At 33.4% G+C, this 13,326-nt stretch overlaps 1 protein-coding gene across 4 annotated transcripts in view; it reads left to right on the forward strand.

Moving 5' to 3' along the window:
• FBXL20 (F-box and leucine rich repeat protein 20) overlaps positions 1–13,326 on the forward strand; it is a 78,024-nt gene that overhangs the window by 36,793 nt on the left and 27,905 nt on the right. For all 4 annotated transcript variants that reach the window (XM_006924713.3, XM_025041692.1, XM_015599297.2 and 1 more), the window contains exon 2: positions 4,041–4,102. In XM_006924713.3, the coding sequence (XP_006924775.2) occupies positions 4,041–4,102 (62 nt within the window). The remainder of the gene's footprint in view (positions 1–4,040; positions 4,103–13,326) is intronic.

A 13,326-nucleotide genomic window follows, 5' to 3' on the forward strand; every position in this document is an offset into this window, starting at 1 on the left:
TGGATATCTATATGGAAAAAGATAAACTTGGGTCCTCATGTCACACCATCTACAAATATTAACTTAAAATGGATCATAGACCTAAATATAGGAACTAGAACTATAAAACTTCTATAATAAAACAGTAAACAATCTTTAAGACCTTTGGTTAGGCAGAGTTCATATACACAACATCAAAAGCATGATCCATTAAAAAAAGATTGTCTTTTCACACAGCCATGTACTAGTTAAAAATTGGGAATTCTGTTACTCTAGAAAAGGAGAAAGGATATTGGAGGATAGCTAGTATTCTCTGCCAAAATACCTATTAAATTTTCTGTTTCTTCTATAGAGCTTAAAGAAGACAGGTCAGATCTTTTAATTTCATTTCCTCTTTTTTTTTTTTTTTTTTTGGAGTTGGTAACTATAGTCTTAATTAAATTATTAGCAGAAGTCACTGTTGAGCAAGTATTTTCCTATTTCCTTTGTTCAACATATGTCATTTCCTATCCTGGACTTGAAGCTTCTTGAATAGGTTTCCTGGGTCTTATTTGTGTACTAAACATTTAAATTATGTTAGTGAACTAATCCCCAACATGTGCCAAAGTAAGATTAAAAAAGTAATCAGATGGTTAAATTAATAGCCAAAACTGATTACAATTCAGGAACTCTATTAGATGATATGATTACAGTTTGTAACAAGTGGTTTCAAAGTTGTATTTTTCAGCTATGCAATTATAGAAGAAAACATTACAATGTTATAAAAAGCAACAATAAATGCTAATATGTAACAAACCAAATTACTTATTTAAGTGATTTTTTAAATTTAAGAATGTCTTATTCTTAAAGACAGGACTGTTGCCATGTCTGTTTGCTTTTTTAGGGAATAAGGTCCTACCTTGAAACAAATAATAGTGAAAAATCTAGTTGCTCTTATGTTTTTTCCCCTGACCACATCCTTGTAATTGTTTGTGGATAGATTATAAAAATACATAATAATATATCCCCTTGTTAATATAAAACCAGATTACCTAAGAATGTCAAATGTTTGAATAGTCACTTCCTCTACAATGATTATGGCTTAAATCCTTCACAAATTTGTTCTAATTCATTATAGTCTTGATCTAATTGGTTTTGGCACTCTTTGTATGTTGCATGAGAAACCTAGAGTTTGGATTCATCTGAAATAGTAAAGTATCTAAAACGTGTATTCTGTTGCTTTTGTGAAACATTTATTTTACAAATACCATAAACTGGAGCAGAAGCCATTTGGGTTTCCTAGAAAACATCTAAAATTATTTTGTGTCTACCTCTAGGATTATTTTCTAAACTACATTACTGTGTCACTTCAAATAATAAAATATTCTGATTATCTGTTATAACTGTAATTTCTTGGGTCCTGAGAGCCTCCATCTATTTTATCTGTTCCATTGGTTCTCAAACTTTCAGAAGCATCAGTATCACTTAGAGGGCTTGTTAAAATATAGATTTCCCTTCTTTCCCTCTACCTCCTCCCCATTCCCAGTTGCTGATTCTGTAGATCTGGGGTATAACTCAAGAGTTTGCATTTCTAACAAGATTCTGCTGATGCTGCTAGTCAGGTGAACACAGTTTGAACCACTGATCCTGCTTTGCAAACTTGGAGTAAGATACATATGTGCAGAAGGAGGATGAGGGAAATGTAAACCTGGACAGATTTCCTGTATGCCGGATGTTTCCCAAATCCTCCCAGGATACTTTGTATTCCTTTTTCCCTTTATATACTTTGATGTTCCCACAGAGACAACAGCATTCAGTTTATGTAGACTAAAGCAAGGAAAAAAGTCAGCTGCTGGGTGTGAGTTTTGTTCCTTTTTATATCTAGAGTTGTAGAAGCCATGTGAATAATATATAGCAGGTTTATATTTATATTTTATTACTGTGTATTCAAGTGAGCAAAATGCATTACTAGCTGAGATATCATTTAATGAAATACTTTGAGTTTACAAGATAAAGAGCTTAGCAGTTCGAAAATAAAAATGATTGTTTTACTTTTTGTGGATTTGAGTTGAACATAGTGATATTATTTTGTACTTACAAGCTTCTTTTTTTTTCTGTTACCAAAGATCTCAAGCTTAAGATATATGTTCTGTGCTATCTAACTTAGAAAAGTCTGCCAGGTCTCAATTTTTGATAGTTTAGCTACCTTTGCAGGACATTATTTATATCATTATCCATCCTTGATTGTTGATGCATTCTTTCCTATAAGTGTACCTAGCAAATAATAATTATAATGGTCATTTGAGAAGAACTTGTTTGTTTAGGAAAAAATGTGATGGCTTCATTTTGAAAGACTATCTTATAGAAGAGGAATATTATTTTTTAATAATTTGTCACCAATGGGTAGATATTATAGGGAAGCAGATTATTCTTCGGTGTCATATAATTTCCTAAAACATGTAATTGTCAGGGAATAGCACTACTTCTATTATAAAAGTCTGTTTGCTGCACTGAAACTTGGTAGTTGAATCAACTTCTATCACCAGGTTTTTTTGCTTCTTTAAAAATCCTTTTCTCCAGTTTCTTTTTTTTCATTTCAACTAACCCCTGTTGTCTTACAGAGACCTGCATCATCTTTTACTTAAACTACAATTTCAGCATATTCTTAAGCATATCTTCTTGCTCCAGTCCAGACCTTACTTTCTTTAGGTTTCTCTTCTCTACAGAAATTTTTTCAGATTTCTAGCTCGGAATACAAGTTTCCTTCATGACCTAACCCTAGCATCCATTTAACAGTTCACTCATTAGATTTACTGAGTTTCTACCATGTATCAGGCCCTATATTCAGTCCTGGTAATATGATGGCAAACATGAAAGGCATGGTCCCTGCCCTCACAGGGCTTTCCATTTAGCCGAAAGGTAAATGGAAATATAATAAATATAATTATTAATTATAATTATTCTTTAGATGTCTGAGATTAAAGGGAAAGTACATTATGTCCACTACGTCCCTATCCCTTCATGTTCCCCTCCATTACTCATGTACTTTGAATCATGAAATGCCAGGACCTTCTGTATGACTTCATGGCTTTATACATCTTATCTCCCCATTGTTTCCTTTAAGACCCAGTTTAGATATCACCTGTGGGCAGAGGTAATTGTTTCATCTTTTGCTGTCATATACCTCTTGTTTTTTTTTCTCTAATAATTAGTAAAGTCTTTGCTATTTGTGTGTTCTTCATTGTAAAGCAAGAGATCCTTAAGTACGAAGGTAGCATCTTTTTTTTTTTGTATGTCATTGCCTAGAAGAGTGCCCAATATTGACAAGGTATTCCGTAAATGTTTATTGGATGAAGTCAAGAGGCATCTCTGTACTACTTAATAGTAGGGACTGAACATATTTCTCTCAGCATCAATGACACGTGTATTTGCCATTTTTACTGTGCTTTTTATTGGATGTAGGTTTTTGGTTTTTTTTTTTTTTTTTTTTAATGTAGCTTACTAGAGAAGCTTAGAGTCATATCCTTTGTGGAAGAAATGGTGGCTCCATTTAATTTTGATTAATTTGTTAAATGATCATATCAAGAATGCAGATGGTGGTTATGAAGCATTATTGGTTTTCTGCATGATATATAAAACTTGGAAGAGAATGTCCCTATTCCAGGTTTCTGAGAACCTCCTTGAACAAGTAAACGTGAGTTAGATTTGGGGAAGCACTTTACCTTAATGGCATTTTTAAATGGTCACTGTAGTGGCATGATTTTAAGCAAGTAAATCTTTTGTAATTCACTTTCCTTATATGCAAAGTGAAGATTAGGGCTCGGTACATAAATACATGAAAAACACTTAAAAAGAGTTACATGGCACATAGTATTATCCTTCTGAATGCTATTTGTTTTCTCTAAAGATAGGGAGCAAATTAATGTCTCAAAAATGTTTTTCAGAGTCTCTGAAAATATGACTTTGGCTTATAATACCCACTGTACTTATTCACCTCTCTCCTAGGAGTATTACTCTAAACTGTTGAGTTGAACATAATAAAATTTTAAGTAATACTTAACACACTGATTTTGTTTTTGCAGATGTTCTCAAATAGTGATGAAGCCGTAATTAATAAAAAACTTCCCAAAGAACTCTTATTACGGTAAGCCTGAATGCTAGTTTTATGTTTTTGTGTGTGTGTATATATCATATTTGTCTATTCAAAATTTTGTAGACTTATTGCTAATTTTCATATATAGGATCTGGATTATCTGAATTTGTAAATTTATCGATTCTTTTGTTAAACAATCTTCATATTTTCTAGATAGGAATCAAGATGTTGAATGTTTTCCTTAGTAAAAATTTTCTTACCCACTTTGTACCTATATATGATTTTGTTTACTCATTTTCCCTTCGCCCTGTTCCTGTATGTAATATGAAGAGGTAGTATATTGTATTTTATTATAGTTATGATTTTTTTGAAGAGTGATTTGAATCTATCACTTCCCCTGCTTATATTTCCAACAAAATATTACGAATACTGAGGTGCTGTATAAAAGAGTTACAGACCTTTATTTTAAAGATAAAAAAGCAAAAGTTATTTGAAACTCTTTTCCTATATTACACATATGATTTTACTATTCTTCTATTTCATATGTAGAAACTATATTTGAGATCACCCGTGACATAAAAGATACAGCTCCCGGTTTACATACATCTGACTTAGGAATCACTGAGGAAGTAACAGGCATCAGAGGAGTTATTTTCAGTGTCCATTATTTGTAATCACTTAATCACACCACTCTTTGTTCTCTTGTGTGGCATATCATGACCCAGAAAGAAAGTTACATTCTCTTTTGTAAATGTTAGAGGTTAACAAGTAATTGTGCTCAGAGGCATCTACTTCTTGCTCTTAGCTGCTACTGTAGTCTAGCCCATAACCAGCCCACTCTCTCTTCAGGGTGGAAAATAATCTCTGCCCTATTGCTGCTGGTAAAGAAGAATATTCCTGGCATTCCTAAGTATTTATATGTCTCTGTCCTCCACTATATTGCAGGATCGTAAGCAGGGACTATATCCTGTAAATCTTTATATAGTACCTTACACATTGGAGATACAAGAAAAAACATAACTGAAATCAACTTGGAATGGATTTTCCCATGGAAGTAATGCACATGTACATGCTAGTTGAGTATAGTTGAAATAATAGCAATACACCTTAGACTACCAAGAGCTATTAACGAATGTGTCCTGGATATATTGAGTAATATCTTGAGTATCCGTCAAATTTTAGCGAAATTTTAGCATTACAGGGAAGCATTTTTTAAAATAGTTTATGTTCTTCACTATTATTATAAACTGAGCATAGTAAGACATACTTTAGTGTTTTTTTTTAATAATGCCATTATTTTGAATTTTAAGCATTATTTTGTACTAATGTAGTTTTACCTTAAGACTCACTGAGATTTAGGGAAATTAATGGCTCTTTGGTAACTGATCACACCATGTTATGGTTTATGTTTTTCTGTTTTTGCCGTGAAACTCAAATTCCTTCCTATGGCTTACAAGACCCCTCATGATCTGACAGCAGAGTAACATTATCCAGTTTATATTTTTAAAGGATTAGTCTCAGTACTGTGTGCCAACCAGATTGGGAGATAGGAGTAGAGAGCAATAAGGCTATTAAAGAAATCCAGGCAAGAGATGAGGGTAACAGAAAACATTTTTTGTAATTCTTTAGACTACAACATTGCCTACCTCTGCCCTTTCTAGTTTTAGTCATTGTTTCTTTTTCTTTTTTCTTTTTTGAAATATAATCGACATATAACAAATTAGTTTCAAGTATACAGCATACTGATTCAATATTTGTGTATATTGAAATGATCACAACAAATCTAATTATCCATCACCATATAGATAAAAAAAATTTTTCTTGTGATGAGAACTTTTAAGATTACTCTTTCAGCAACTTTCAAATATATAATACAGTATTATTAACTGTAGTCACCATGCCATACATTACATCTCCATGACTTACTAATTTTATAACTGGAAGTTTGCTCCTTTTGATCTCCTTCACCCGTTTTGCACACTCCCACCCTCTACCACTAGCAACCACCAATCTGTTCTCTGTATCTATGAATTTGTTTTTTTTGTTTTGTTTGTTGTTGTTTTTTAGGTTTCACATATAGGTGAGGTCATACAGTATTTGTCTTTGTCTGACTTATCTCACATAGTATAATACCCTCAAGGTCCATCCATATTGTCACAAAAAGCAAGAGTTTCATCTTTTTATGGCTAAATAATATTTCATTATAGTACATTGTACCTCATTATTATTTTTTTTAATCCATTTATCCATTGACGAATACTTAAGTTACTTCCATGTCTTAACTATTATAAATAATGCTGCAGTGGTCATGGGGATGCAGATATCTTTCAAGTTAGTGTTTTTGTTTCCTTCGGGTACACACTTGGAAGTAGAATTGCTGGATAATATGGTAGTTCTATTTTTAATTTTTGAGGAGCCTTCGTACTGTTTTCCATTGTGGCTGCACCAATTTATATTCCCACCAACAGTGCACAAGTGATCTCTTTTCTGTACATCCTCGCCAACACTTGTTTCTCGTCTTTTTGATAATAACCATTCTAACAGGTGTGAGGTGATATCTCATTATGGTTTTGATTTAGACTCTATTTTCGATGTCACTCTAGTAGCTGTCGATGAGCCATAAGGTCTGTAGTTGCCAGACAGATAGTATTGGGGGGATATTGGATGAAGAAGAATTCTTTTATCAACCAGATTTTACTACCACAAACAGCTTCTAAATCTGGCTTTTTGTCTTACCATTACATGAGGCTTTGGGTTGGCTGTGCCTCTCTTATAGGCAGTGGGTCAATTTTGGGTTTGTTGCACTTAGCTTCTTATTCCTGGAAGACTAAAAGTGTGAGGCTAAGGGCAGGTGCACAGGAGACCAAGTCAGATTACCTAAGTGATTTTAAAGCTCCTGCTCAGATGTGGCATTCATCACGTTCACTTAAATTTCATTGCCTAAAGCAAATACCATGTCCAAGCCTAACATCGATGGAGTGGGAATTATATGAGACAGCATATGTGAATATATGTGAACACTACTACAATTTACCATATATACACACACCCAGGTACAAATCCGTTCTCAGTTCTGCCTGTCTTCCTCACTCTTCGGCATTGGTTACAGTGAAGAGTTATATGACTCTATGCTAGCACTACCTTTGCCACTTAGCTTAGCACACTATCATGTAAGGGTTTGCGAGTGGGAAGAAAAGTTAGGAGTATCTGGCTCTTTTTCTAGGTTGTGGAAAAGAATAGCCATGAATTGAGAGGTTGGAAAAGGTGGAGATTGAAAAAGGATTATATGTGCCTGACTTCTCAAGTTGGAATACTAGAGGTATTTTCTCCACAGCAACATTTTTATAGATGAGAATTTGGTTCTCATTTATATGTGTAATATTGGAACTGACCCTTGTGTACATTATAGCCTAATTTGACTGCTTTCTAAGCTCAGCAGGGAACCTAACTACCATACATATGATTTCTGTGAGGAAATGAGCTTGAGTTCTGAACAGTTGATTCTGAACTTACCAGTGGGAACAAGTCCCTTCCTAAACTGGAGACAGAGTGAAATCAATATCCCGGAAAAGACGGAAATGATTTGACACCATAAAACATACTACTTATGAATGCATTTAAGTATATAAAACATAGATTTTATTTAAACCATTGAAGACAAATAGAAAAGAGACTTTCTTGATATCTTTAACATTACACTAAACAGAGAACAATAGATGAGTATAAATAATAAGAAATTCAGTGAGGAGGTAGGTAGGGCTAAAAGGGGTCAAACATGTGACAGAAAGAAATGTAACTGTGGGAGGGGAACACACAATGCAATATATATGCGCCTACTGTTAAATTGTACACCTTGAAACACTGGATTTCATTAACCAATGTCACCAAAAAAAAAAATTTTTTTTTTTTTTTTAAAGAAAAAATTTTTAAATAAATAAATTCAATCTGGGGTATTATGTAAATTCATAATTTGTAAATAATTGTGAATTTATTGAATGTGCAATTTTCTTTAAAAAGTTTAAATTTTGTTTGAAGTAAATAACATAACTAGAAACAACAGGTGCCTCAGGAAAGGGAAACTGGGTAATTGGAAGATAGGAAAAGAAGGAAAGGTTACTTTTCATTAAACTTTTCTGTATCTTTTAGATGTTCTTATTTTAACTCTTCACTTGGAAATAATGTCTTATTTACAAAAGTTACAACAATAATACAAAGAATTTTGAGAATACCCTTACCCCAGAATTAATGTTTTATATACTTAAACAGTACAGTTTTCAAAATCAGGAAATTAACATTGATACAGTAGCATTAACTAATGTACAGACCTATTCAAATTCCTAACTTGTCCTGGTAATATCTTTTTTTGGCCTACGATCCAATCCAGGATTAACATGTTTCATTAAATTGTCATGCCTTCTTAGTTTCCTTTAATCTGGGACAGTTCCTTTGTATTTCTATGTCCTTCAAAATCCTGATATTTTTGAAGAGTACTGGTCAGTTATTTTATAGAATCTCCCTCAATCTGGCTTTGTCTGGTTTTGTGTGTGTGTGTGTGTGTGTGTGTGATTAAATTCCAATTATGCATTTTGACAAAATTGGTGGTGTGCCCTTCTCCATGTGTCATAACAAGAGGCACATAATGTCGATATGCTTATTATTGCTGATGTTAACTTTGATCACCTAGTTAAGATAGTGTCTTTCTTCTGTTTCTCTACTGTGAAATTATTTTTCTTTGTTGTTGATAAATATCTTGGAAGAGATGTTGAGACTATGTAGGTGTTCTGTTAAAATACAGTTTAATATACAACAATTGGTTTGGTTAAATTTTAAGTTATATATTACATCATTCAATTCAACACATATTAATGTGCAAGGAGAACAATTATGTTGTTAGGACCATACTGTTTCCTTGTAAACGCAAGGCCACAGCCAAATGACCAATGAATTAAGCAAGTGTTCTTGTTTCCTCTTAACTTTAACTTACTTACTGATTCTCTTCCTTCCCTTTTGAAACAAAGTTTATTATTAATGCTGTAGCAAGCTGGAATTCACTGTTTGCATAATGTGAAATTCAGCTAGCAGGATTAACAGTACTCTCTTTCAGAGCAGAGCCGTATGCATTTATTTAGGAGTACCCCTTGAAAAATGAATGTCAGTGTTTGAAAGACAAAGAGTCTTGTGTGTTTTTCCAAGAGCTACTATAAAGTGACTTGTTCCTCAGAGATTTCTTCTGAGGATGATATTGATAACTATAAAAATGACATGAAGGATAAGACTGCTTGAGCCCACACATGGCCTTTTAGCTATAAAATAAATTGCAGTTTCAGAATGAGGATTATTATTATAAGAATTAAAATTTTTTTCATTATTCTGCTATTGGACATGTTGGGACATAATTGACATGTCATATATAATATATATGTGAGCTGGTAAGAGATGAACTTTCTGAACCTATATGGAAAGAATGAATTGGCTGGGGTTTTTAATTTTTTTTTAATTTTTTTAATAGACAATCATCCTGTGTTGGAGGTCCCAAAGACCACCTCTAGGTTTGGTAATTTATTCACTAGGAGAACTCACAGGACTCAGCATGTAGTCATACTCACGGCTGTGATATATTACAGGGAAAGGATACAAAGCAAAGTTAGCAAAGGGAAAAGGTGCGTGGGGCAAAATAGAAACCAGGCACCGATCCTTTCTCAGTGGAGTCACACAGAATGCACTTAATTCCTCCAGCAACAGGTTGTGACGACATAAGTAAAATGTCTACCAGGGAAGTTCATTGAGGGAGTAGTGGGAACTCTTCCAAAATCCAGGTTCTCAGATGCCATCTAAGGGCCAACATGGCAAGCAAGGCTTTCTAAAGGTACTCCTGCTCTGTTAACTTCTCTGCACACATGTGATCTCATGTTTCATTTGAGAAGCTTATAATGTTGATGATTTCTAGTAGCTTTTCATTCAGTTTAATTACCAGGAATTCTGGAAGGATATAGGTGAGTAGATGTGTGTGTGTGTCGTCCTTTTAAAAGCATGATGGTTAAGAACATGGACCCTGAAATCTGACTATCTGGATTCTGTCATTTACTAGCAGTAAATTGAGGATTTCAGTACCTGCCTCTTTGGGTTATCATAAGGATCAGAAGAGTTGATAAATGTAAAGTGTTTATTAAATACCAAGAAAAGTAAGTCAGTGCAATTTGCTTTATGTTAATTTTTAACAATATATATATAACTTTTATAGACATTTTAAAGCTATTTTTTCTGTATAACATATGCATGATTCATTTCCATTTGTGTTTGCTATTACAATTTATATATTTTCTTTGGTGAGAGAATTTAAAAAATGTATTTTATTTTGTATTAGCCAGATGCTAAAATGCCAAGCTTTAATAGCACAGGCCTTATTGTTCAACTTTGTATTTCTTCAACTTTCCTTATTTTTTAAAAAGACTTTCTTTTTGTAGGACAATTTTAGGTTTACAGTGAAGTTGAGAGGAAGGTACAGAAATATTCCTCCTGCCCTCATACATGCATATGCTCTACCATTATCAATATCACTCACTAGAATGGTGCTTTTTTTTTTTTAAAACCAAAGATGAACCTACATTAATTGACAAATAATCATCCAAAATCTGTAGTTTATGTTAGGGTTCATTCTTATTATTTCAGATTCTGTGGGCTTTAGACAAATGGATAGTGACATATATTCATCATTACAAAATCATACAGAGTATTTTTACTACCCTAAAAAATCCTCTGTGCTCTTCCTGTTCATTTCTCTTCCCTCTCAACCCTGGCTACCACTAATCTTTTTGTCATCATAGTTTTGCCTTTTCCAGAATATTGCAGTTGGAATTTCCTTAAACCTCAATATAGGAGCAAACATTTACTGAGTGCTTGCAGTGTACCAGGCATTATGTTGGATATAGAAATAAACAAGAGTCGCTATCCTCAATAAGCTCGCTAAGTAATAGAGAAAACAGGCATGAAAATAATAAGTATAGAGATATAATGGCAGTTTGCCTACGGCATTACAGCAAGCTCACATGCAGGACTTTACAGCCAACTTTGGAGAGTTTAGAAGATGCTTCCAAGGAAGTGACTTAAGGAGTAAGCAGTGATTAACTGGACAGATCTGAGAGAGTGTTTCCCCTTTGTGGACAGAGACAAAGAGTCTTTGATTCAGGTATACTACAAGATTTGAGGCTCACATTTTTTTTGCCTAGTATATGGTATTGTAGTTTAGGATTTTTTTCCCCCGCTAAGGCTTGCCTCGCAAGCTAACCATCATTTGTAATATTGTTTATTTCTGAGAATTTATAAGCTTTGAACATACAGTCCATTAGTAATTGGTTGTTGCCCATCTATAGACTTCATCTCTTCTGTGATTTGCTTGTCTCTCCATAATTGCCATTTGCTATTTTAATACTGCCGAGCTTAATATCCCATTGCCTGGAGAAACAAAAATGAAAAATATTCTGAGGAGAAATTAGATGTTTTATTTTAGTTCTGCCAGAGGGAGACTTCAGCCCTTGTTTGGCCCCAAATTTTCTGAGACAGTAGCAGCCCCTCTGTTGCCTCGATATCATGGTAGTGATAAGACTATTAATAAGATACATGTTAGACACACTGCCTGTGTGTATTTTCTATATATATTGTGTATATGAGCTCCCTCTAGGCTCAGCTTGATATTATGAAGTTGATTAATAGCTCTAAAGTCATCTCTATGTCTATCTAGATTAGGGCTGTCTTGAGGGAAATAGGGGTAGTAACTTTATCCTAGAAGAAAACATTAGAAAATAATCTTAAGAAATCAGGTTAAATTTTATGAAAACTATCTAAAATTATTTTTTAACAATCACTTTGTTTCCTGAAGCTTTTGTGTTTCTGCATGTTAATTGTATTATGGTTCAAGGCTTGGATATAGGAATTAGCTTGCAAAGTACAGGATGACCCAATTAGATGTATGTGGCTGATACTAAGCCATTTGTTTGTATTTTTACTTCACTCCTTGAGTTCCCCAAAATGTTAACCTTTACCTCATTTGCATTATCATTTTCTTTTTTTCTGAACCATTTGAGGTAAGTTGGAGATGTGATGCTTTTTACCCCTTAAGACTTTAGCATGTGTTTTCTAAAAACAAAGATGTTCTCATACATAACCATAGTACAGTAATCAAAATGAGGAACTGAACATTGATATACTCTTATCTAATATACAGACTGTATCCCTGTTTTGCCAATTATCTCATTAATGTCTTTTATAGTAAAAGGTTACTGAAATCAAACTAGGATCATTAAGTTTCTCACCTGTGCCCCTCCCCTTATGTGTAATATTATATTTATGCAAATTGCTCAGGGATTAGTGATGACTTGGCAGAAACAGGATCTTTCTATTATGAAACTCCACATAAAGTACTCTATAGTGGATAAGAGGAAAAGCAGCTACATTTCAGCAATGCAAGAATGGTTTGTTGCACTAGATAAATTTATTGTTTTAGGAATTGAGGTATGTTTATTTGGGAGTATTAAAGAAGATGAGAGATTTAGTCTCAAGATATACAAAATGTGTCATACACATACGATGGAATATTATTCAGCATTCAAAAGGAAGAGATTTCTGACACATGATACAACACAAACGAGCCTCGAAGACATTATGCTATGTGAAATAAGCCAGTCACGAAAGGGCAAATGCTATATGATTTCACTCATAAAGTACCTAAAACAGTCAAATTCATAGAGAAAAAAAAGTTAGAGTGGTGGTTGCCAGGAGTTAGAAGAAGGAGAATGAGGCATTATTGTTTAATGGGTACAGAGTTTCAGTTTGGGAAGATGAAAAAGTTTTGGAGATGGTTTCACAATATGAATATTTAATGCCATTGAACTGTACACTTAAAAATGGTTAAAATGGTAAATGTTATGTTATATATATTTTACATAAATGTTTTTAAAAAAACAATATTTACTAAATGTACATAACTTACTGTCTGATGTAATTTTTAACTCAGTTTATTCCAAGTTCCAAAATGTAATTGATAACCTCTAATCACTAAACAGTAAAATTTTGTTATTTTAAGCTAACTCAAGCTTTTACTTAAATCTTTAAAATACATGCTATATTGTACTTTTTGCCATTTGCAGAAGAGCTTAGCTTGTTATTTAGATCAAAATGATCTTTAAGGGTATTCATGAATAAGGAGGGCTTTAAGCAAAAGCGACCCATTCACTTTACTCCCAGGATGCTCTGACCTATTTTTACAGTGTAAGTTTATG

The sequence above is a fragment of the Pteropus alecto genome, unplaced genomic scaffold (assembly GCF_000325575.1).
Source record: "Pteropus alecto unplaced genomic scaffold, ASM32557v1 scaffold98, whole genome shotgun sequence".
Classification (NCBI taxonomy): domain Eukaryota; kingdom Metazoa; phylum Chordata; class Mammalia; order Chiroptera; family Pteropodidae; genus Pteropus; species Pteropus alecto.